The 25,533-nt window shown below is 43.4% G+C and overlaps 3 protein-coding genes and 1 long non-coding RNA gene across 6 annotated transcripts; 3 read left to right on the top strand and 1 right to left on the bottom strand.

Annotated features, from left to right (window-relative positions):
* Nucleotides 1–37: 37 nt before the first annotated feature.
* On the bottom strand, nt 38–2,217 carry LOC112893031. Its single transcript, XR_003228737.1, has 2 exons — nt 1,451–2,217; nt 38–1,361 (listed from the first exon to the last, which is right to left on the bottom strand). It is a non-coding gene; the product is annotated as an uncharacterized LOC112893031 (long non-coding RNA).
* A 3,103-nt stretch (nt 2,218–5,320) lies between these two features.
* Nucleotides 5,321–11,841, top strand: LOC112893027 (mitochondrial thiamine diphosphate carrier 2). 2 transcript variants are annotated; one of them, XM_025960164.1, is made up of 8 exons: nt 5,321–5,604; nt 6,669–6,785; nt 7,610–7,721; nt 8,626–8,753; nt 9,382–9,534; nt 9,683–9,832; nt 10,816–11,012; nt 11,397–11,841. In XM_025960164.1, the coding sequence occupies exons 1-8, from the start codon at nt 5,479–5,481 to the stop codon at nt 11,422–11,424; spliced, it is 1,011 nt and encodes a 336-aa protein (XP_025815949.1). In that variant the 5' UTR covers nt 5,321–5,478; the 3' UTR covers nt 11,425–11,841. The 2 variants fall into 2 exon arrangements, with proteins under 2 accessions (XP_025815949.1, XP_025815950.1); XM_025960165.1 differs by having other exon boundaries at nt 5,323–5,604; nt 10,816–11,048.
* Nucleotides 11,842–12,523: 682 nt separating this feature from the next.
* On the top strand, nt 12,524–20,862 carry LOC112892943 (homeobox protein LUMINIDEPENDENS). Of its 2 annotated transcripts, none has more exons than XM_025960055.1 (13): nt 12,524–12,900; nt 13,714–13,741; nt 14,023–14,153; nt 14,468–15,027; nt 15,111–15,204; nt 15,281–15,374; nt 15,822–15,924; nt 16,035–16,086; nt 16,161–16,201; nt 16,317–16,396; nt 16,903–17,346; nt 17,984–18,086; nt 18,927–19,117. In XM_025960055.1, exons 1-13 carry the CDS (start codon nt 12,712–12,714, stop codon nt 18,964–18,966), a joined length of 1,959 nt encoding a protein of 652 aa, XP_025815840.1. In that variant the 5' UTR covers nt 12,524–12,711; the 3' UTR covers nt 18,967–19,117. The 2 variants fall into 2 exon arrangements, with proteins under 2 accessions (XP_025815840.1, XP_025815839.1); XM_025960054.1 differs by lacking the exon at nt 17,984–18,086 and adding an exon at nt 19,591–20,862 and having other exon boundaries at nt 12,533–12,900; nt 18,927–19,513.
* A 669-nt stretch (nt 20,863–21,531) lies between these two features.
* On the top strand, nt 21,532–24,901 carry LOC112891891 (psbP domain-containing protein 7, chloroplastic). Its single transcript, XM_025958891.1, has 3 exons — nt 21,532–22,190; nt 23,947–24,169; nt 24,411–24,901. Exons 1-3 carry the CDS (start codon nt 21,875–21,877, stop codon nt 24,724–24,726), a joined length of 855 nt encoding a protein of 284 aa, XP_025814676.1. The 5' UTR covers nt 21,532–21,874; the 3' UTR covers nt 24,727–24,901.
* Nucleotides 24,902–25,533: the final 632 nt, after the last annotated feature.

Below are 25,533 nucleotides of genomic sequence, written 5' to 3'. Positions count from 1 at the left end.
CACCTTGGTGTCACGCATCAAGAACCCCAAAAGATTATAAGCACATAAAAAAGCAACAATTTTATCATTTCATCTCTCAAATACATCATACAGCTCCAAACTCCAGCACCATAAAACTCTTCATTTACATTTCATACCCTAGAATATATTAGAATAAATACTGCCAAACTAATGTTCATGGAAAAAATAGCTATCAACCAATAGATGTGTTCCAAACTCCAAATCGGTCTCAATTGTTAAGCATTACATAGTGTACAAAACGATCTCGGGAACGTACCAACCATCCTGCATATTAAATCTTGTAGCTTCTTTTAACTAAATGTATGGTGGGAACCTAGACACCATTTACTTGGCTAGCATAAAACTTTATTCATCTAAAAATCTCTCATTTGACACACAATAATTTAAGTGTTTTCCCATTACCACTTGACACCGATAAGCATGAACATATTCACAATTCTATAGATCACATAAGAAATGGTAGCCAAGCTGCAAAGTAAACATTTTGAATTTGTATTTAAAAAATGGATAATGGATCATGCCATGTCCACTTTGTCATGCTTATTTACATGATGCAAGTTATAGCATAAAAGCAAAAAAAATTACATTGATTTGCACATATTTTGCATTCACTAATAGTGATCATTTCAAATTGATGCCATACCCAACTGATTCCTTTATGATTGAATTTTCTTTCAGACATAAAATGTCATGTATTTATTATTACTGTTACATCTTGCATTAGTACAAAGAATGCATTATGGCTTCTACGAGAAATAGCACTGTATCTTGCAACAGAATATTGTGCTGAAAAGAATAGGGAACCAGTATGTTGTCCATGACCATGAGCATATAAAGAGACCATCCTAGAACGAGTTCTTGGTACTGAAAAAACACATTTCTCTCTCTGTCAACTACAGCAGTTCACCTTCTTAATACCAGTTGGATACTTGGATGCCAAGAAAATCAAGTCATCACAAATGCAGACATACATATATGCTGAAACTACAGTAAAAAGGGGTAATAGAAATTATCAGGGTACCAGATTTTAAACAATCACTAAACCATTTAATAGATGCTACCACCATTTACTTCATAAGAATACTATAGTGCTAATATTTGACTTGCGTTAATGTTGAACTATCAAAAGCACGGCACTGGACAGGTAGAAGTAAGCAGTTTATTCTTCTTTATACTCTTAAAAAGAAGGATAAAGTGCTTGCTTCTATTTTATCGAGATCACTTCCACTGGGATTTTATCGAGATCACTTCCACTATCAAAAGCACCGCACTGGAGTACCTCTCTTCCTCCTCACGTATATCCCGGCGATGATGGCCACCGGCGCGATGACGGCGAGCACCTGCGGGGAAAGCCAGCAAGGTTCTTGAATCCAGGTGAAACGCAGGCACATACCTCGTCGTCGTCGATTCACGCGCGGAGGTAACGCACCGGCACATCCCAGACGGGCATTGTGTTGTCATTGAGCGGGTACCGGAGACGAACCGGTGGAAAGGCTCGATGGCGTTGAGCGTGCCGTCGAGGGCGACGAGGAGGGCCAGCACGACCCAGTCGAGCAGGTGCAGCCTCGCGACCCTGGTCCCGTGGGTCTTCAGGTAGAGGCGCGGCGCTCCCGAACGGGCGGCAGCCACCGGCGGCATCGGGCTGCGGGACAGCCGATGGAGGAAAGAGACGACGAGGATGAGATCTAAATCAGCCTCGCCGCCGTCTGCTGCTCGCGCGCCTTGGGCGCGCTCAGATCTTGGCGGTCGTCATCCTCCTTGAAAAGGTCCTCCCTGTAGCGCTTCCGCATGTTGGCGTCGCCGGCGCTGGGGTCCTGTTGCTGTGGCTGGAGGAGGTTGTGGTGGTAGCCCATCATGGCGGGCATGTCGTGCGGCGCGGGGGGCGCCTGGTGGTGGTGCGGGTGGAGCGCGAGCGCCGGGAACGGCGCGGCGCGGGTAGGGTTAGCGGCGGCGGCGGCTCTCCCGGGCGGATGGAGATGTTGAGCGAGGAGTAGTTGGCCGGCATGGTTCCGGTGCCGGTGGCCGCGAGGATGGCGGGCTCCGCCTGCTGCAGCAGCCACTCGATGGTTTCGCCGTCGGACTTGTGGCCGAGCTCGTGGGGCGTCGCCTCGCTGGGCTAGGCAGGGAGCGACGGTGCGGATGGAAGGGGAGGGAAAGGGTGGCGTGCAAAAGGAAAGAGATGGGATCGAGGAGCCGTGATTTTTGCGAGATTCGGGAAAGACAAACGCGGGTACACGCGGGCGGGTAAGCCATCGCGCGCGGTGCCAAAAATATTTGGTTTTTTGGCGGAATCATTTTGGAATGATCGATTTTCATTGGTCTGCACTCCGTCAGGCCGACCCCGCAGCTGTCAGGTGGGGTTATTGTGAGGGGTATGGTTAATTTTCGTTGGTAAAACGGGCTACCAAAAGTTTTCCATCTTTATAGTATAGATTATACCTCGTCGTACCCGATACTTATCATTTGCCACCAAAACCACATGTTACTGTTACGGTGATAGGTGATAGGTGATCTAGCTCCGGATGCTTTTGCCATCTCGAGGAACAAGAGAAGAAGCCTGAAGGAGGTCCTGTGGGTCAGAGACCTAAGCCTGCAGGCTATGCAACAGTTCGTTGCCCTGTGGGAATTCGCCCAAGATGTGCAGCTCGATGCAAGCACTCCAGACAAGATTATTTGGAAGTGGACAGCAAATGGCGAATACTATGCCTCCTCGGCGTACCGTGCCTAGTTCCTCGGTAGCGTCAAATTGAGGCTCAAACCGTTAATCTGCAAACCTTGGGCACCTCAGAAATGCAAGTTCTTTGCATGGCTTATAACGAAGAACAGAGTATGGACCGCGGATCGATTGGCCGCTCGAGGATGGCCAAGAAATGAGGTTTAGGGGCTGTTTGGTTTCATGACCAATATGGCATAAGTTGCCATAACTTTTCTCGCCACACTTGCCTAAAGTTAGTCGTTCGAATTCTTCACCACACTTTACTATGCCTAATAGTATCTTGCCACACTTTTACAAATTATTAATAAGTGGGACTAAAATAACAGCAGAAAAATCTTACCATAACTGTAGTTGCACACCAAACAAGTATCTAAGTTGATCAAACCTGCCCAACTTTAGACGTGGCAGACTGTAGCAAGTTAGGTAGAAAACCAAACAGTCCCTTGATCCACTCTGCAGACGAGAACCTGAAACGACGCACCACCTTCTTGCAGCCTGCAGGTACACGAGGCGTATTTGGATTCTCATTGCTGATTGGATAGCCTGGCCACAGCTTAGGCCGGCACTCAACCTCCTCGACCGGAGAGTGGCGGCGCATGATGGCCACAACGATTGGAGTCCCCAGGAAGGCGCTGCGGTCTCTGCTACCGTTGGTAAATTGGGAGGTTTGGAAGGAGGGCAATGGAAGAACTTTCAAGGAAAGAGCTCTCGGCGGTGTTGCGGTTGCAAAAAATCAAAGAGGAGGCAAATTCTTGGACTACTGGCATTTTCGTGAGCCTTTGGGTGCTTGTACAGCTTTTTCTCCCGTTGGGTTCCTTTTCTGTTCTCATGTAAAGCGGCTTTGTAGGGCTTAGGCCCTTTCCTTCTTCTATATTTATAGAAATGCTGCACAATCAGTGCACGTTTCGTTAAAAAAACATAATAGGTTTCCAATATATATTTGGTCAGACTTCTAAGTTTCTTTTTTAATAAAGAGGCTTTTGGATCTTTTGCTGCCATTGTGTTCTAAAATATATAGAATGGAAGTATGAATTTCATAGGGCGTAGAGTTGTCTTCAACCAGATTATGATATACTTTCTATCATTACAGTAAAATAGTGGCATAAACTATATTTTCTCAAGGAAAACTTTATTAGATGGTTAACACTAAATTTATTTCATAAAAACAAATCTATATAGATGAAACCCACCACATCACTATTAGTTTTAGCCGTCCAAACAATAGGATGGAGTGAGTTGCTAATTGTTTGCCCACGCATTAGGATTGTTCTACAAGTGAGATCATCGTCTTGCCTACATCCACTCGCCCTATCTCTAGAGCTTGATTTTGCGTTTCCTCTAGGCTTGGTTGGAGAACAAATCTTGCATGCTCAGAGCAATGGCTCAACCGGAGAAAACAAATATATTGGACCTACATGGACCGAGCCTGGCTAGGAAGGAGTAGGTCTACAATTAATGCCCCATATTGCATGACTTGTACACTGCTACCTTCACTTCTCCATTTTTTCGCGTTCGTTTGATATCCTACAAGCATATGCTCTATATCATCTTCTTTCCAATCTATACAAATCACGTGGTTGATACTATACCAACTTACCATGGTTGTAATCTTGCTAGGAACACGTCATGTGCATAGAAGGCATCTGCACATATGTTCTTATATTTCTTTTGTGAATAAATAACAAAATATGAAAAATCTTCCTTGAGATTTGAATCAACTCTATAATCCTTCTTTTGATGTAACAAGAAGGTAGGATATATATAGTTTTAAATAATACGAGCTGCCTCCTTTTCTTCTCAAAGCAATGAAGACGCTGAAGCCGAATTTAACAAAGCAACCAAGCTATTTCCAGCAATGTTTGATGTCTTCTTTTCCTACTTTACATTGCTCTCTATCGTGTAAGTTTCACTCACAACAACGCTTTCTTCCTTTGTATTATCTTTTTTTTATCACGTGTTTTCTACCACAAAGCATTTTCCATTTTATATTTTATTTCTTCTTGTCAGATATCTTTATCACACATCAACAGCGATGTTTTATGTGATCTTTTCTAACTTTCCGTTGCTCGTTATCGCGCAACTTCTCCCGTAACAACGCTTTCTTCTTCTGTACTTTTGTTATCGTGCATCTTTCTCTGGCTATCCCGTAGCAACACCAGGATACGAACTAGAATACTAATCACATTTGAAAACTACATTTTGATATTCTCAATCAAAGTAGTCATGCTATGTATGATTCCAACTTGGTTTGGTTAAGTTTGTAATTGTTGGTCACCAGATCTAGACACTGTAGATTCCTTGACCTGGAATGTCCCAGAAGGCCAGAACCTTGTCAGACGCTGGGGAACAGGCTCCGCGGGCATGAACCTATGCGCCGCACGGGTAATTTGACTGACGCGTCAGTTTCATGCCCGCGGCCGCCCAACCAGGAGGAATTCAAATTTCTATTCGGGTCAAAATGATGAGAACGTCCTCTTGGACAAAGGAGCAGCCCCGTCTCGAAGTGTCAATTGCAAGCGTGGCAGCGGGCGTAAAAACAAGTCTCCTCGAAGCAGTCCGCCTCCCTGCTGCTGGACCAGACGCAGAGGCGGTCGACCCGGGCGACGCGCGCCCCACCAGTCCACCACCACCCCGCCGTCCCAAGAGCCAAACCGCCTCTTTCCAAAAGCCAAACCACCCGGCCTCGCCCGCGACCCGTCTCGTCCCTTCTCGCCTCGCCGCCGCCGCCGCCGCCGCCGCCGATGGGCTCCGAGGAGGAGCCGTCGCAGGTGCGGCGGGCGCTGGTGGACTCGCTCGCGGGCGCCATCTCCGGCGGCATCTCCCGCACCGTCACCTCCCCCCTCGACGTCATCAAAATCCGCTTCCAGGTCCCCCGCCCCCTAATATCGCTATTCCCTTCTCGTGGTTACATTTGCCGGCCCCGACCGCTGTTCTATCGGGAGCTAGATATCGTAAGATCGGTCGGTTGGGATCACATGGGAGAATTTTTGGGGATGTTGGTGTGTCTGGGGGGAGGATGTAGGTTTGGTGTATGTATACTGCAAGTCCGCAAGCCGTCTAGCTCCGCGGATTCGCGCCTGCATTGCTTATCTGCAGGAAAATGGGGTTTGTGGGCGCCTTCGGCTGTGTTTGTTCGTCTTTATTTGTGGTTTGAGCGAGGGGGAACTACTTGGTTCGATCAATTTGGAAATGGACTTTATGTAACACTTGAGGTTATGGGCTACACGCAGATTAGCTGCATGGTTCGAGGGCTATTTCGTTGCTGAGCTAACTGCTAAGCATGATGGCTATTTATTTAAGATGATGTAGACTATTTTAGCATATTTCCTTACTATGTTACATTTACTTAGTCAGTAATGTTGACGAGTTGCTTTTGCCTTAACTTCTGGTGAGTTCTACTGAGGTTGGACGGTTGGAAATGCTGTTTGTTTTTTGAAACTGAGGGTGGGAAATTCTGTTTAATCTAGTGAATTTGCAGACTTACCTGAAGCCTGTTATTTCAAGCTTTCCAAATGCTAATATGCCTTTTGGATAAATGGGAATATAGGATCAGGCTTAAGTGTAAGATTAATAAAAATTCCTGGTGTTATGCTTGAATATGGTTTTGAGGGCACCGTTTGTCAGAAAATTTACTGTTGATCCTTCCTGCTCACTCTGCAAATTGAAGCTTTCCGTTTTTTGCAAAGACATCAAGAAATAGTGAAATTTATCTGAGTAAGAGACCGCAAGAGACTATTTTTGTGACAGAATAATTCTATACTAGTATGTTTTACTTGATTTGTTTGCTTGCCCACTAAATTTACATGATAATATGTAAATATCATTGGATGAAACGAAACCTTACCCTTTTCGTACATTGTGATTTTTCACACATTATATTGGCCAAGCTATGGTTATTTTAGATGCTCAGGGGCTTCTTCAATATTTGCAGGTTCAGTTAGAACCCACAACCTCGTGGGGTGTTCTTCAGAGGGATCTATATGGACCTTCCAAATACACTGGGCTTCTGCAGGCAACTAAAGATATTCTCAGAGAGGAAGGTTTGCCGGTATCTGCCTTGACTTGAACACTCCTTGGCTTATGCCATATTGAGAAAAAACAGACTTTGTACAGATACTCTTGCTTTTGCACTTGCATGCCTATATACCATGTGCTAAACTAAATAGACTTGTATCTGTTGGTCTTGTACTATGTCTTCTTGCTGGGTAGAGTCCTGCCGTATAGTCTGTAACTGGAAGAATTCCAATAATGATTCATGTCTGTTCGAGCTTTGTTTTGTCAGAGATGTTTTAGGTTTTCCACAACTTTGACATCCCCATCTACTTGTTAGATACTGTTGGGTAGCTTTTTTGTCGAGACATGGACATAGTGATACCTCACAACTCACTGAAGCTTGTTTGGCTCTCAACAAACAAATTTGTCTAACTTGCCTAAGTTGTGGCGGAAAAAACCGGGGCCATGAAAGTTTTGGCACTTCGCAGGCCTAAGATGTTGCTGGCAACCAAGCACCGCCTAATCTTGTCGAACCTGCCTAAGGGAAGTGTGATAATCTGTGGCAAATTTTGGCTTAGAGTACTCACTAGTCCTTAACCTTGGATATTTGTGTTTTACCCCTGAAATCAGTGATACTAAAACCATGATGTCATATGTATGCCTGTAAAGATGTCATGACATGTATATATATCACATGCAAAATAAATGAGGTGTTACTAGACAAAGAAACCAGGCATAGCGCGGGTCACTCTTATGTACAGTCTTCCTTTTCTTTCATACATCCTATTTCTTGCCTTTCTTGTTTCCTGTTCGACTTATTAGTATATGAATTCATATTAATCATATATGTTCTTACTGTGCAAGATTGGGAAATTTCAGGGATTTTGGAGAGGAAACGTACCAGCTCTGTTGATGTATATGCCATATACAGCTATACAATTCACTGTTCTACACAAGCTAAAAACATTCGCTTCTGGTTCATCTAGAACAGGTATCTTTTCTGCATAAGGCACACATACAAATTTAATTCTACATTGAAATATTAGCTGCAATGGTCATTCCCCAAACTTTAATGATAATGCTTGGAGTCTTCTTTTTTTTTCCCTTTAGAGATTGCATTCTGTTGCTCGGCACGCTAAAATTTTGCCTATCACCTGCACATCAATATTACTAGCGCCGGAAAGTGTGGTACTGTAGAGGAAAAGAGTACACCTAGGCTTAACCATTGTGCTCCTTCGACATTTAGTTGTTTCCATGAATCTTTGTTCTGTCCATTTTTTTTCATTCTATGTGTTCTCAGGAATCCAGTTTTCATTTATTGTTTTCTTCTTCTGATGGATTGGCAGTTACAATTTTCATTGAGGAAAAACTGAAGGTTTTCAGTTCTCAGTGGCATACTCTAGCACTGGCCCATATTCTGCTTTTTGGAATCTTTGATGATTTCGGTCTTTCTGATTAAATGATAAAAATAACGGGATTATTTTGTAGCTCACAACTTCGTTTGGAGGTGCTTTTTTTTAGTGAACTTCGTTTGGAGTGTTGATACATGTACCAAACTGTTGACCTCCACAGGATTTGTGTTTTGTTTGTTTGAGCCGTTTATAGGAGCTGACAATGGCATGAAAATAACCTATTTTAACTTAAGTGGTGGTGGTTCAATTTGGTGGTGTGAACAATTTGTTGTTAGCTGAATAATCTGAACCTTTCCCCGAACTTACATCTGTATAACTGATGCCTTTTCAAATGTGGTACCTTCAAAGTTGGTTAGCTGGTTTAACTCATCTCACTGACATAACAAAAAATTATGTATATCGTTCAAAATCGAAGCACTATTGTGATTATCTGCATCTCTACAATCTTATTTAATCTGCTGAGTTTCTCTCTCTCTCTCTCAGAGGATCATTTGCACTTGAGCCCTTACTTATCCTATGTAAGTGGAGCTCTAGCAGGATGTGCAGCAACTATAGGGTCATATCCATTTGACCTTCTGAGAACTATTCTTGCATCTCAGGGTGAACCAAAGGTAAGACTGATATATATCTGGTCCGTGAAACTGCTTTATTTTTGTTTGAACACTTCTGGCGTGTCTAGCTGTGTGTAATCGATAGGAGGGATGGGGAATTCAGTGTTAGAGGTATTAAAATTCTTTGTTTGGTTAGTGTGTGTTTGGGGTTTCAGCAGGAAGGGAATTGAGAGTTTTTAGGTCCAGCAACCACTATTTCAAACCCATGTAGAGGGGTAATAACTGGAAGGGCATTTCTGTCTAAAGATGAATGGATGCATCTCGACCCTTCATCATTGTTTAAACTAATGACCCATAAATTTCCTTTGAATTCTACTTCCTATGCCCTGTCTCACCAATTCATCATAAACTCCCTCTTTAGTTATGACTTATGGCGCTATTAACTTGAGTTTGGAACTGCTCTTATTCTTACATCCCAAATGCTTTAGTTTGATGGCCGAAGTAGTTTCTGGGATAAATTTTGTCCCATCACTGCAAATATATGAAAATATGTTGTGTTCATTTGCTTTTTATTAGTGAATTCTATGCATTTTGTTGAGTTTTTCTTCTACCTTAGGCACTCTTTTCAGAACTTATGTATGCCACACAGGGTTTGCTGATTCACAGAGACTTGTACCTTTCTTTGTAGGTTTACCCCAATATGAGGTCTGCATTTGTTGATATAATTAAAGCTCGTGGTGTTCAAGGGCTTTATTCTGGTCTATCTCCAACTCTTGTTGAAATCATACCATATGCTGGTTTGCAATTTGGTTCATACGACACTTTCAAACGTTCGATGATGGTAATGACACAAAACTCGCAGTTTTGTGCATACTTGTACTAATGGACAGTTGATTCTATGTCGAATACATGCTTGTCAAAAAAACCAAATACTTCTCTGTAACTGCGGGTGAAACTGAATCTTCCTGACTGTATTTTCTGCCATGCAGACATGGAACAGATATAGATATTCACATCTTAACTTGGGTAGCGAGGATGATTCAGTATCAAGTTTCCAGCTGTTTCTTTGTGGTTTTGCAGCTGGGACATTTTCAAAGGCTGCATGCCACCCACTTGATGTTGTAAAGAAAAGATTCCAGGTGATGTTCTTGTCTTGAAAGCCACTGATTTTCTCTACTTGCTTCGTGGTATTTAGGTACAGGCAAATAACTTGACACTGCACTGTTTTAAGATGCAGTCACTGTGGTTTATCATACTATGGTTGTCTGTCAGTTGTCACTGTTTGTAGGAGTATAGAGTCCTTTATATATGCGTTAGTAGAGTCCTTTTCCATAAGCGCCCATGTACTGCCCCCATGGGGCTACTGTTCAATACAAGTGCTAAAAAAGGACTCTACCAACTTATGCATAAAGGACTGTGCTAATGTATACATAAAGGATTCTACTCCTAACACTCACCACGCTCGGCCAGACCAGTTACCATTCCCTAACTATAAAGGCAGTTGCAGGATATGACCTTCTCTAAGACTAAAGCACATGCCATTCCTTTACTAAATTGATTAGTCCTTTCTGGCACAGAAACAAATTCTTGCTCAAAACAAAACAAAAACTTTTGATGCACCCTCAAGGTCACATTAGATAGAGTCACTATTGGTATTTGGACCATTTCTCCTGGTCACACCCAACATTGCAACTTCAACCCTGACACAAGGTTTCTACTTTATTTGAATTGCTTGTATGAACATGTGTATGTGTTACCGTTTATAATCTGATCTTGTCCTTCATTCATTTATGTCACTGTTTGCCGTTTATGTGTCAGAATTTCTGCACTCTTTTGAGTTAATAATAGTAGCCCTTTTTGTCAATATTCTAGCGCCGATTTGCTGTAGACATCTATTTCCATACTGTTATTTTTAGGTTGTTGCCACTTGCCAGAATGTGGTACTATAACACTGCATTGAATAATGAGTTCACCTTAGTGCCTCTTATGCAAATGCCCAATTAGGTGTGGTGAGAATGAGTCATGGATCATAATAGATTTCATGTCTTCTGTTATACTCTAGATGTATTTATCTTGAGATTGCTAGCCATGGGATGATCAGGTTTCCTTTGCCATAGTGCAGATTGAAGGACTAAAAAGACATCCAAGGTATGGAGCTCGAATAGAAAGCAGTACATATAAGGGCATGTACCATGCCTTAAAAGAGATCGTCGCAAAGGAGGGGTTCGGAGGCCTTTATAAGGGGCTTTTCCCCTCTTTGGTGAAATCGGCCCCTGCTGGTGCTGTGACTTTTGTGGCATATGAATACATCTCAGACTGGTTAGAGTCGATACTGATGTGAAAATCTTCGATACAGTAATACTTTATCCCCCAATTTTTCTGCTACTGTCTATGTTCTTTGTCTGGTCTCCATGCTGTTGTACAGTCGCACTAGTATATTATTTGTCTGAAAGAGGCTGCAGTTCCTTTGGATCTTGCAGTCCAAATAAGGTTAGGGAACCTGCTAAAATCTGCTGGATGATTCATGCTCGTAAGTTCCTCTCATGGGTTTTGGAAAGTCATTAGATGTTACGCAAATTGGCAATCAAATCGATAACTAAGGATTTTCCTTTTTCTTTTTTCAATAACTGAAGTTCTATGTATTGCTGTGAGTGCATGATAGTTTGCCTGCAAAGCAGTCACTGAACCTGAAACTGTTTGCAGGATTGGGAGCAAGGCTGGAGTTGAGTGAGTTCTTGTTGGATCATGGAGCGATCAAGATACCATCTTGAAAACGTTTTTCACACTCTGGACATGGAGGCGGATGGAGACCGCAAGGTCAATCATGAAGTGCATACATTTCCTTGAGATCGGATACCTGTAAAGCCTTACATAGAAGAGCTGTTTTGCCGTTTCTTGTTCTTTTTGCCCCCATTGCCTAATGTGGTGATAGTGCATTCGTTGGTCTGTAACACCGAGGCTGAGTAAAACTGATGTAGAGATCGTGACACGTGACGAAAGTCAAAAGCAGCCGGCAGTTTTGTCGATATCGTGTTACGATTCTTTTTTCCTGCTGAAGTCATGTTATCGAGTTAGTACGAGCAAACATTGTATGCCACTAGGATGGCTTATGATAAGGCAATCGTAACTCACCAAACCATTTGTTGCCCGACCTTTGGTCAGTAAGCTTTGTTGCTTCGGTGATGGACTGCTGGTGCTTGGCAGTCGTATGGTTGTTATACGCGATAAAACTTTTTCTTGCAGTTGCAGGTATTGTTTTCTTCTTCTCAACTAATACACTGGTAAAAGTTGTGATTTAAAAAGTCTGGCAACATGTTACGCTCTGCTTACCCTGAAGGTAACCAGTCCCGTACATAAGCTATTAATTTTCGTTGTTTCGCAGGCTCTTAATGGCTTATACTGTTATGCACGTGTTGAGCGTTAGGCGGTTTATTCGGCTGCAGTAACGTTAGATTGTGCATGCGATATCGCCCGAGGTGCAACGTGCAAGTATGTGTTTACTTTCTGGCCTGCGATCTGCGCATGGCAGGATCAATGAATGACTAGTAAGATTTCACAGTAAAAATCCTGCTAATCTGTTCAGTTTAACTTGTGGTTTATCGATTCAATCTTTAGCAGCCCGGCTACCACGTCACGGACATGCCAACCGTTACCATTCGATCCGCTGATGTCAGCTGAATAATCAATTCATGATTCACGAGTAGCATTTCTAATAGATAGACACTGGCATCGTGACCCCACCGCTCAGTTCCAGTGATTACCCCCGAGCACTCTTAATTAACCCACTAACTAATAACGAAGCGAAGGGCTAAAAAGGGAAGGGAAAAAAAGTTCTTCCACCTGACCTCAACTCTTTCCATCCCATCTCCGTCGCGTCCCCATCTGCTTCCTCCTCCTCGGCCGTCGCGGCCCACCTCCAAACCCTAACCCCCACAGCCGTGCCGGCCTCCTCCAGCCGCGACGTCGAAGAGGGCAGCGGCGGAGGCGGCAACCTGATGCCCAGCCTCCCGGTAGGGCTATGGAGCTCGTCCCCTTCAAGCCGGCGGCCGGAGCCCTCGTCGAGGCGGGCTCCGGGGCCGGCGCGGGCTCGATCCCGGCGATGGTCGCCGCGCAGCAGCAGATGCTTCACGAGCAGGCGGACCAGCTCCAGCGCCTCGTCGTCGCCCAGTGCCGCCTTACCGGCGTCAACCCCCTCGCCCAGGAGATGGTGAGTCGCTCTCGTTTCTAGCCCCTGCTTCTCTTTCGCCCATTTCATGCTTTGAGGTGGGTAACTTTTTGGTGAAGTAGCATGTGAATTGCTTCGGGGGATTATATGCTATTGGGTGCGGGTAAAAGCATAGGTTCTTAATGGTGATACGATCCGAATTTGCAGTTCTAATTTTAACTCGTGCATTGTAGTTCCTATACTGCAGTGCCCCATGGCAGAAAGTTATTTGTATTCCTGAAATTAGGTTAGTATATAATAGCTTTGTAGATAGCATTCTAGAACTCTAGATATATTTCATCTAATATTTAGATCCTAGTACATCTGTAATGTTACATTTTGATGATTCTGAAAGCATGTTATTGTACAAATTAATAGCAAAGTTCTATTGTTGACTGCGACAATACGAAACTACATTTATTTAGGAAAAGAAGGTGTGCTGATTCTTCCTTTGCTGCAGATATTCAGGATAGGTCCTGTGTATCTTTGAAACACCATTAACCTCGCTGTTTTTCTGTCTTTGTATGCTCTGTGATGTATTGTGCAGTGTTATGGATTGTGAATGTCAAAAGTGTTATGAATTATGAATATCGAAAGAGGAAACTTTTGAGTGGATGCAGAAGATATATTTTGAACATTGTTGGATATACACTTTTGTGTTTTTCCATGTTTTGCTTGCTCACCATCTTTTTGTGCCATTTAGCTTTCTATAGCCTTTGAACACACTGTATGTCCATGAGTCCTCGCTACTGTATTTTCAGTTAAATTATTTTGGTTCAGCCATGGACTTATGTTGCATTTGATTGGTTCTTGCAGGCTGCTGGTGCATTATCCATCAAGATAGGTCAGTTTATCCATGTTAATTGAGTTCACCCTGGTACATTACTTTTTGTGGGTGTCTTTACGATATTGATAAAATGACATGAACCTTGGTGTAGCGTAGCTAACATACAACAACTTTTTATTACTCCAAATCTGATTGCTGAAGAGCTGTCATGCACTGTGGATTTAGATGAAGAGCTTGTGCTTGAAATCTCCTAGAGTCTAAAATGACACAAGATCTGATTTTACTTCAAGATCATATTTCTTGCAATAACCACATGATACATTTGTTGAGTTTTGCAGGTAAAAGGCCAAGGGATTTGTTGAATCCAAAAGCAGTTAAGTGCATGCAGTCACTTTTTGCTTTGAAGGATACTATTGGCAAAAAAGAAACCCGGGAAATTAGTTTACTCTGTGGGGTTACTGTTACTCAGGTCTGCTCCTCGTCTCACATGGGATATTGTTCCGTGCTTTATGCTTTTGTGTGTGCCCTCATGATCCATGAACTTGTTTAACATTTGAAAAATGCCATCATAACAAGTGAACAGAATCCATAGAGCTGGCCTGAACAGAATTGTGGCTTATCTTTTGTGGCTTTTCTTTCTTCTTTTCCACTATATTCGGGGTAGACAGCTCTGTTTGCTTTCAGTATTACTGTCTGTTAAATGCAGCTAATTTTATACCTTGTTTCCATTTTTGTCCATTTTTATTTTCTGTAATTTTCAGTTAATGACCTGTAAAATTTTAGGTTAGGGAGTTCTTTACAAGTCAACGATCACGAGTGAGAAAATTTGTTCAACTGTCTCGAGAAAAGGCATTGAGAGTAGAAGCATCCAAGGAGCATGACAATGCGTGCTCCATAAGCACTGAGCAGATACCTGTTGACATAGAGGCACATGCTGAGGTTATTGAACCTTTGAGGACTTTAGAACCAGTGGTCCCACAAAGCTCTTCACAACCAATGGGTGTCCCGCAGGTCTCTTCGCAACCAATGGGCCTCCCACAAGGGCTTTTGCAGCCTATGGAGGTCTTCCAAAACTCTTTGCAACAGGCAACAGCCCAGCAGAACTTTGCAGCCCCTGTGATGCCATCTGGAACAATGGGTGTGCAACCAACTGATGCTAAGATTAGTTCTGACTCTGCTCAAAAGGAAATTAAGCAAGAGGAAGTCCATCCTGGTGTTGAGTCAGAAGATAAGAAGTTCTTGGAAAGTATCTTTGCCCTTATGCGGAAGGAGGAAACATTCTCTGGACAGGTCAAATTGCTGGAATGGATTCTCCAAATAAATAATGCTACAGTTCTTAGTTGGTAAGATAGTACCTCCTTAGTATCAACAGAGTTTTTGAATGGTCATAATTATGCTTGTCTTTACCTTTTCAATAACCTTTCAGGTTCGTAACAATGGGTGGTTTAACCATTATGTCAACATGGTTGAGTCTAGCAGCAATTGAAGAGCAAACATCGGTTATTCTTGTTATTTTCAAGGTTCTTATATTTTTCATTAGTGAAAACATGTACTTATGTGTGGTATGTAAATTTTTTGACTCATCTTACTGGACAGGTGCTTCTCCACCTCCCGTTACATAAGGCTTTGCCAGCCCACATGTCAGTTGTGCTTCAAACTATTAACAGGTTGCGCTTTTATAGGACTCAAGGTGTGTACATCTTACCACATGGCCTCTATATTTTGTGCATTCTCATTCGATGATGTTTTTTCTTTACTATTATTTCAAACGTGATCTTCTAGGATAAAAAAGATGTTAATTTGCACCCTTCAACGTGATATTTTGAATTGATGATTTCAAATAATTGATCCCATTAAGCTGATGAAATATGAACTCCACTAAAATCACCTTAAGGTTGTGATGGTGAGCCTTTTTTATTATAAAGTGGCAAAAAGACCTGAGTAAAGCTTAGATTTTTTTTTGGAGTTTGATCATTTTGTTTCTGTTCCATCAGAATGTTATCTGATGTAACTGTTCTAGCATTTGTTTCCATTACCTATCCCGCACTAACAATGTATTAACTATTAAGTTATGCGGGTATAGATTTTTCTTGTTTGTTTGGCCTCATTATTAGAACTTATCTGATTCCAAGATCAGACATATCAAGCAGGGCCAGGAACCTCCTTTCCAGATTGAGCAAAGTGCTTGTAAGGAGTCAGGCATTGAAGAAACCTCAGAAGGAATTAATATGTAAACAACGGTGAGTTTTCCTTTCTCACACTGTTAACACTGAAGTGCTGTTAGTCCCTGTTGTTTGTTTCTATATTTTTTTTCAAAGGATCAAATTATAGTTTTATATTTTCTTTGCAGGATAAGTGAAATTCTCCGCGATGAGTCTTGGAAATCTGAAGTTGATATTACTGTAAGTGTCTATAAGTGACAGCATATATCAGAAGATTAACTTATTTGCAAGATTAATTTTTGTGCTCTTAACAGGAAGAGATACTTGCCTTGACTGACGGTGCAAATGAGAGCAGGTATGTTCCCTATATGTTCTCTTCATGGAGGACGATTGAATTGCAGTGGAACTAAATGGTTTACTTAGTATCCATTTGACAAGTAGTTTGACTTGGTTTCTGTGTTATGGTGCAGTAAGCCTGAGCCTAGAAAAACACCAATGCTTCTCACTGCTGCTGCTGATGAGACAAATAAAAGGAGTGCTACGCAAACAAGTATCCTTTTCCAAAATATAAGTTCACCTACTTAATTTTGCTTCTACTAATACCATTCGGTGCATAACTTAGGGTTTTTAAAGAAATGTTAGTTTCATCCGCAATATCCAAGCATATACTACTTATCTGAAGTAAACAACTTGCATTTTGTATTACTCTGTTCTAAGATTTTTTCATTTTTCATGGTTACTTAGCAGTGTCTTACACACTTAGTAAAAGAATTTTTTAGGTAAACAGCATTTCATAAAAGTTTTTTCTGAGGTAATTGTGTTTAGGGAGCGAGGGTTTTGCGATGTTAATTCTTTAATGTTCAGTGAACAAAGGCTTTGCTAAATTCAATGGTTATTTATTTTTCAAGTGCATCTAGGTCAGGCTACATATATTTTATTATATTATTAATCGCATGTTCTGTAAGAATAGTTGATTTGTTCAATTCATTAGTTCACCTATCTGGTTATCTACTGTAGCTCAAACTGCCCTAGTGAATCTCCTTATCTAATCTCCAGAATCCAAACAAAAAAGAAAAGTTCTACTTGTAGAACCTCCAAATAAGAAAGCTGCGGTGAAGAATGTTAACTCCGTCAGGAACATCTCTACAAACAATAGCAGACCACTATCTGCAGATGATATTCAAAAGGCAAAGATGCGTGCCATGTTCATGCAGGAGAAGTATGGCAAGGTTGACACAAGTAAAGCGAGTGATAAACCGCAAGCACTGGAAACACCAAAAACATCTGGATTAGTCTATTCAACTGTATTGCCTGTGCCCAGGAATCCCCCTAGATCAACTGCACAACTTGTTGACACAAGCCCATCAACTTCTAATCAGAGTACAGTTGCTCAGCCTGATAAGCCAGAAATCTCAGGCGGTTTGAAGTTAAACATAGGTTCCCAAAAGAATGTTATAGAGAAGTTGGATTCCAGGAGAGTTCCTTGGAGGATACCACCAGGTATATTTTTGATTTGTGCTCCTCAATTTGCTTTATTGAATAGATCTGAGCTGCTTATTGGACAATGAGAACCACTAAAGTTGTACAGAAAATGATTGAAGAACTAAGCATGCTGTTACCTGTGCAAGCCTCCGTGAAATATGGAATACATATATTAAGTATCGTTCTTCAGATCAGTGTGTTTCCATGAACCAGCTTCAGTCAAAATGGAAACAATACACTTCAACGGACATTTCATGTTAAAGAATGTGGAAGTTAGTTTTTTTTCCCTAATCCTGCACATGTGGTGTGTGCTTCCTAATGCCATAATAAAGTCATCTAAAGTAACAGTTAGCTCCACACGTTCTGACCCTTAAAAAATTTAGTAATGAAATGAAGTTTTTCTAGGGCTGGTTAAGCAGCCATCCACATTTGGTTAAGGCTTCAGAACGGAAAACGTGTCGTTTGTCCATCAAACTTTTGGAAGAAAAGTGGATGGCAATACACCTTTCAGGAATGGCTTGAGAGATTAAAAACCACGTTTATGTACTGTGTATCCTCAAACAAGGATCTATCATGTTTCTGTTGGAAGGTTTGCAAGCCCACAACGCTTGTGCACTGACTAATGTGAAACAGGATTTTTTTTCTGCGCTTGCAGATCTGCGAAAACACAATGACTGCGCAGATATTAATGCATTCCCCCTACCAACACCCAACATTTTAGCAGGTTTGATAAATTTTAGTGCATCAAAGAGCAAAAGGTAAAAACTGAAATTCAATAAATTTGTATTCATCAGAGAACACTTGACATTCCTCTGCATACAATTGTGCTTCGCATCAGTGTAAATTTGTTTGCTCAAAAAGCATTGGCGAGGTGGATTCCACCTGATTACTTCACGGAGAATGAGTTCCTGATAGTTGTTCAAGACCATTTTCTGGGAGTTAGCAGATGGAAAGGCCTGTGTTCCTTCCTTATATTAGATGCTAAGTACATTGGAGATGTGTTCTGTACCTGATGTTGTAGTTACTACATGGACTAGCAAGTCCAATGTTGATTCCATGGATTACCATATTTGATGTGCCTATAGTTTGGTCTTGTTTGACTTCGGGATATAGTTGCTTAATTGGTGGTAGGCCTATTTATTTCTACATCTGAAGCAGTTGCTGATCTTTCTGGGATCCTCTTCCACTACTAATTCTCATCGTATATGGGAAAAAGACTCCCCAGATAGTGTGAAGCTCTGCTCTGTGATGTATGCTACTGTTGATTTGGCTACTATCAGCGAGGGATGCAGTAATTTCTGAAATTGTAACTTATAAAGTCTATTAATTATTAAGAAAAAAAAACTTGAAATCCTTTTTTGTCCAAACCCTGCTAAAGAATGCTATGTACTAGCCATTATGATCATTAGTTTTGAGAAACTAAGTTTAAACGCTAGAAACTACGCAGCACATCCAATTGTGTGTTACCTATTGCAGAGTTTTTGAGGTTTTAGCTTTTGTAACTTGCTATGTTCTTTTACGAGATTTTGCTAAAAGGTCGACTTCCACAATATTGCCTTCTTTGATCTTTGTTTGAAATTGATTGCTTCTTGTTGCAGCGGTATGGATAGACCCCTCTTGGAGTGTAAGTGCTGGTGACAACAGCAAGGAGCTGGAGGTTCAAACACAGAGAAACCGGCGTGAAAGGGAAACATTTTATGCAAGTCAGAAGGACATCCCGTTGAATCCAAAGGACCCATGGGATATGGAAATGGACTTTGATGACAGTTTGACCCCAGAAATTCCAATTGACCAGGCGCCAGATGCCGACACTATGGAAACGGATAGTGTGGGCGCAGCTCTTAATGCAGTGGCTCCTGTTGAGGACAAGCAAATTGGATCTACCTCATCAACATCCGTTTCAGTTGCTAACGGCACGAATGGGGAAGATCCTGAGCCCGACCTTGAGTTGCTTACGGTGCTACTCAAGAATCCGCAGCTTGTCTTTGCTTTAACATCTAACAAAGGGGAGAATGTGACAAGCGAGCAGACTGTTGCACTTTTGGATACACTGAAGCGGACTGGCCTTGGACTCTCAGAGTTGGTGAACACACTGGGGAATGGTGCTGGAACTCCAAAAGAGCCAGAGCCAGAACCTATTCCTGCTTCGCTTCCATCACCAACTCCATCAGACCAAACAACAAGGGTTTGTCTGCTGGCTTTTCATGTTATCCAGTTTTAATCCTGTCTGTCTTGTGTTATTCATATGATATTCTTTGGCAGGCTGCCTGGGGATCAGAACACCCGACACAGGCGAGGGCTCCGAACCTGCAGCAGCCACAATTGTCAAACCGGGGGAATACACCTCCCATTGCAAATACCGTGCAGCAAAGCTTCTCAAATGTTATCAGTTCGTTGCCCTCACAACCTTATGCTCCAGTTTCGGTTTTACCGGCACAGATTCAAGCTAACGTCCCATCTCTACCTCAGTTGGCGGTCTCCGTAAATCCGCCAATTCAACATGTTTCCCCTGCGAATAACCATCTGAATAGAGCTTCAGTACATCAGCATGGCCAGCAATATGCTTTGGCGTCTGATCCTGTTGCTATATCCTTGCATCAGCAATCAGCGGTGAACAAATCATCCCATGGGCTCCAGAGTATCCCGAACCATTCTGTAGTTCATTCGTCGATGCCTGAGCCTGATGCATCTTATACAACACTCCCTTGGCAATCTAATGCTGCTCATGTCACCAACACCGGACGAAATGCAACAGTGGAACCATGGGCTGCCCGCACAACTAATTCATATAATACTGCATCTGCAAGCACAGTGCCATATGGCAACCAGAATGCTTACGGTGATCAAAGAACGCACAGTGCACACAATCCTTATGGTTCTGCAGCAGTCTCGTCGCAATCTGTTCTCCCAGGGCACGGACTGGACAGAAATGGTTACAGCCGACCCATGGAGTACCAAACGATGGCGCGGGATGGCCACCAGCGACACTCAAGGTCACCTGATCCTAGTGCTGGCAGGAACTATGTTGGCACGCAAGGTTATAATCAACAGCCCTTAACGCACTGGAGTGCAGGGCAAGGGCAACAGAGCTACAATCCTGAGCCCTCAAGGCAATGGAGTTCTGCGCAACAGAGCTACACTCCTGCCGAGCCCTCCACAAGGCAGTGGAGTTCTGCGCATCAGAGCTACGCCCCTGCTGAGCCATCAAGGCCGTGGAGCTCTGAGCGTCAGAGCTACAATGTTGAGCCCTCGAGGCCTTGGAGTTCCGGCCAGCAGGGCCAGAACCCGGAGGCATCGAGGCAATGGAACCTGGGGAAGCAAGATCCTTACAACCCGAGTGATGGTCGAAGATCGTATGATCATCACTGGAGGAGATAACAGAAGTTGTATATTAGCTAGATCGTGGAGGCGGTTCTTGGGAGTTTTTCTTTCATTTGATGTGAGGCCTGTTGATTCGTTACATTGGGCTTTGTGATTGCACAAAGGCCATTGAGAAAAGCCATAGATTTATATCAATCTAGTTTTGTCTCAAAAGAAAAATGTACTATCCATCTAGTTGTAGAGGGGAAAGAAGGAATTAATGAATAACTGGAAGAGAGACATGCGCCGGCTCGAATCGAATCGAACGATTGGCCATTTTTTTTTCTTTACTCGTGTTCATTCGCGAATCTTGACCCGTTAATTTTGGGCAAATCCAACGAAATCTTGGGCTGGCACTTCCAGGGCGATTGATGTTTTGGATTTTCCAAAAGAAAGAAAGAAAAAAGAAGGGACGGAAATGTCGTCGAACGCGTAACAGTTAGTTCCTTGTCGCTTTCTGCGGATGCTCTTTTTCCCCCCCGGAATCTGCCACATGCTCTCTCTCGAAAAGTCTAGCGCATTTTTTTTAAGAAAAATCTGATTGAAAGAATTACTGGTAACTGGCATCTCTCTGATATGTACTACAGGGCTGTTAAATTTCTTTGGAACTAAAAATGAAACTTTTTCTCTCTCCCTCTGGCCTTCTATGCTTCGTAGGTGTGGTCAGACTCACATTCCAGCCTTAACCCAAAAACAGACCCATGACTTCTCTGAGAGAGAGAGCGACGAGCCGCGGCCCACCGACGACTCCGGCGTGGGGGTGCTTCCAACCGACTCGGAACGTGCCTGGACTAGTCGGAGGCGGAGAGCAATGTGCAGGCGCCTGATGCGCAGTCAGACACGCATCCCATTCGTAGGTCGGTCGCTCCACTGGCGGCTGCCGCTGGTCGGCGCACACGCTCCACCAGTCCCCACCCTCACCGCCTCCAGAGCGAGCGAGAAAAACACGCCAAAAATCGCCGTGAAAACCTGAAGAAAAAGCTCTCCCCGGCACGGCTCGGCGCGCGGCACCACCCCAACCTCCACGCCTCGGCCGGCAGATACCTCCTCTGCTCGTGCTCGGCCACTCCCCTCCCCTGCCCGCGGCCGCGTCCCGTCGAGACAAAAGCTACACACGCATAGGCATAAGCAGGCAGCGCGAAGACCTGCCAGAACAGCCGAGCCTTGCCCGTCCCGCTCCCCCGCGATGGCCACGGCGGCCGTGGCGAGGCACCACCTGCACCGCGGGGCGCCCTCGCGCGGCGGGGGGAGGTGGCGCCCGCGGCGCGGCGGCATACGGTGCTCGTGGCCGGCTCAGGAGTTCGCGGCGCTGGCCGCGGTGTTCCGGCGGCGCCTCGTGGTGGGGGCCACGGCGGCGGCGGCCGCGGCGGTGGGGGCCAACTTCGGCGGCGTCACCAGCTTCCTGCTGGGCCTGTCGCCGGAGCTCGGCAGATCGCTCCGCCTCGACGTGCTCTACCCCGTCGGCGGCTTCACCCGCTGCCTCGACTCCGAAAATGGATTCGGTAAGCCCACCAATCTCGCCTGCTCCTCTTCCCCATCTTGTCAGCTCGGCAATTGGCATTTGCATGTGCTTGAATTGAGGACGGCTGATTGCGTGCAATTGGTTTACCTAGATGAGATGAAGCGTTCAATCTCTCCTTAATGATTGCTTAGTGCTATTGGTAGGTACTCGTCGACAACAACAGTACAGCACCTTGAATTGTTGCCCATCTCTTTCCTCGCTGGTCACATTGAGCTACTGCTCTGGATTTTAAAACGTTTTGTTACACGTAAGCTTAGCGTTTCTTAATGCTACGTTGCTAACCACTCTAGTCATCTTTCAGAAAAAAGAAAAACCTAATTACTAGCTGTCCGCCGGTCAACCGCGGTTTGCACTCTAGGTGCGTTTTGGCAGAGCTCCCAAAGCTGATTCTCTGTCGAATCCAGCGGGAGCTCTGCCAAACAGTTTGCCGAATCCAGCGGGAGTTTGCCAAACAGTTTTTTAGAGAGAAGTGATTCTCTGCTGATGCTAATTTTGTGGAGTGATTCTCTAAAATAAATTAAATAAATTAAGAGGCAGCTTCTTCCGATTCTGTGGAAGTGATTCTCTATCCTGATTTTAAAAGTTTATGCTAGAAAATCAAAGAGAATCATTTTCAGTCACATAATCACTTCTGTCAGAAAATCAGAGTCAGTTGGAGCTCTACCAAACAGGCCCTTAATCAACATGATTCATGGTGGCCTGGCCTAGTGGATACCAATTACCAATTCACACAGTACGTTGGAATGTCCTTTTCAGTTCAACATCATGCATGTTTATAGTGCTTGGTGAACATCAAATAGTAACTGGGAGCAAAAGAAGAAAAAAATAAATGGTGCAGTGTTTGACCGGAGAAACATCTGAGGTCACATTAGGTAGAGGTGACGCTTTTCCTGCCATCAGCCACGAAATTAATTCGGGGTATCCCTGCGGGTGCACGTAGTTGTCAAGTAGCAACTTTCTGCCCCACAGGAATGCACAGAAATAGGATGCCAAATGCTTCGTGCCACCCACAGAAATTAAGAGGCGAAAAAAGTAAACAGATCCTAAATCATTTGTTTTAGAACTATAGTTTCTTCCCAGCATTTGAATGGAGACAAAGGAATATGAAATATGCTTCTAATAGTGAATTTTTTATTGATCTCTGTTCCTGAATCCTGAATCAAGAATCAACACAATTTTGGAACCGAGACCTCCAATTTTCCACTGTCTTCATGTTTTTGCTTTCAAATGGGAAAAACTTACTAAACGAAGAAAAGCTGGTCACCTCTGGTATGCATATTTTTCCTATATTCCAAATTGGCTACAAGCACGAGTGGCTACAAAAAAGTGGTCCCTAGTGCTGCTCGTTACTATATCCAACCTGCATGTCATGCCTCCAATGGGGTTGTATGTGTGGATCACGGGCTATCTTGTGCCACATTTAGGACCAGGAATGGCATGCCACCTAGGCTCCATGTAATCACAACTGATCATTGCTGGCATCTGGTAGGTGATAACCAGCTAGATGATGGGTTAAGGAGTTTTTTTCTTTGGCTACATGTTTCCCCTTGAGGAACAGGGTACCATAAGCGTGATGTTTTTTTTAAAAAAAAGGGTATTAAAAACTGGTGCTAATGAGAAGAGTTACGGGAAGTGCCGAAGTGTCTATCTATAAGCAACATGCTATTTCATTCAAAGTTTCAGTATGCATCTGCCATTGTATGATGTATTAACTGTGAGGTCTCTGAAAAATGCAGAATTCATTTATCCGTCAAGTTGGGTAGGAGATCAGACTCTACTATACAGGGAAGTGAAGAGAGCAGAGTTGCAGAGATCACTAGACCCCCCGCCCCTGAAAAATGGGCGATTGTCTTCTAGACCTCGGAGCATCAGTGAGCCTGTGGCAGCATTTGGGCCCCCGGGATCCAATGGGGAGCTCAATGTCAGCGTCATTGTCTCGCCAGTACCTCAAGACTTCTCGTAAGTCCACTTAATTTCTCAAATGCAGTTTGCTCCGCCAAACTTCAAAGCTTATTTAAGCAGTGTATTTAAGTTTGCATATAACAGTCAGCGAAACACAGAAGTTAAAGAGGATCACTTAAGTTTGTCTTGAAAAATGGCCACGCATGCTGACTCTTAACTAGATTTTTTTTACATAAATCATCAACCTGTGATATACTGTAGTTTTCCACTAAAGAAGCAATTCAACTGTTCTATACAGGATCGAGGCTTTTGGTGGTCCAAAAGATGTGGGAGAAGTGGTGCTGAGAAGGATTGCGAGGACAAGGCGAAGCCCGGATATCAACGCTACTCTTATTGACGCTGCCTTGAGAGAAGATGCAGAGAATGTGAAATACTACAAGCTAGAGTTCCGAGTCGAGAGCCCTTCTTTCCAACGGCACAATGTTGCGGTCTGCTGCGCGAGGGACGGCAAGCTTTACACCATGAACGCACAAGCACCGGAGTCGTCATGGAAGGCGGTTCAGGAGGAGTTCTTTGCAATGGCGGATTCCTTCAGTCTAGTGAACGATGTTTGATATAGCCGAAGGGCAGTTTTGTACCCCCTGAGCGTTTTTAGTTTTTGAGTAGCTTGTAACTTCTCAAGCATGTCGTTTTTGATATGGTTTCAATTATAGATATAGACTAGGAGAAATGTATCATAAATGCCGTTGTCACGAATTCAATCGTGTCTGAAGTTTTCTTCTGCATGCATTGATTAGAGAATTTAAGATCCTATTTGGATACCTTGGGCTAAACTTAAGCCTAAGGGCTAAAGATTAACCCCTCAAATGAAGGGTTAAAGTTCAGACTTTTTGTTGTTCGATTCCAAGGTCCAAAGTTCCTTTTACCTCTAATTATGGCGGGTAGGTAAAGAGAGGGTGTGTGGGAGGGTAGTGTGTGTGTTTTGCCCACCCTGGACCACTTTTATACTCTTTTAGCACATTTTGGAGGGACTAATGGTCTAATGAGATCCAAACTTTAGACATGCACATTTAAACCACTTGTTTGGTTCTCCAAGGTTTACAAGTGGACTAAAAGCGTAGGTCTAATATTTAGACCATGAGAACCAAACAGACCCTAATATTATTCCATGTGATGATGCAAACTTGTGTCATCATTTTTCTAAATGACAATGAGCACCTGTACCTGACGATACTCATAGCCATACGATCAGCTCCGTTCAACCCTCTTAACCTTCTGTGGGGTACTGTGGTTCCATGGGACCAGAGGCGGAGCTACGGCTTGCCGTCGGGACCCTGACGAAGTTCCGATAATCCTATATAAAGCTTCTGTTCATTACCATTTTTAGCGTTGATGATCCCGTTGTAGAATGATAATAAACC

Source organism: Panicum hallii, chromosome 5, assembly GCF_002211085.1.
Source record: "Panicum hallii strain FIL2 chromosome 5, PHallii_v3.1, whole genome shotgun sequence".
NCBI classification, from domain to species: domain Eukaryota; kingdom Viridiplantae; phylum Streptophyta; class Magnoliopsida; order Poales; family Poaceae; genus Panicum; species Panicum hallii.
This window is presented reverse-complemented; position numbering and strand designations above follow the sequence as displayed.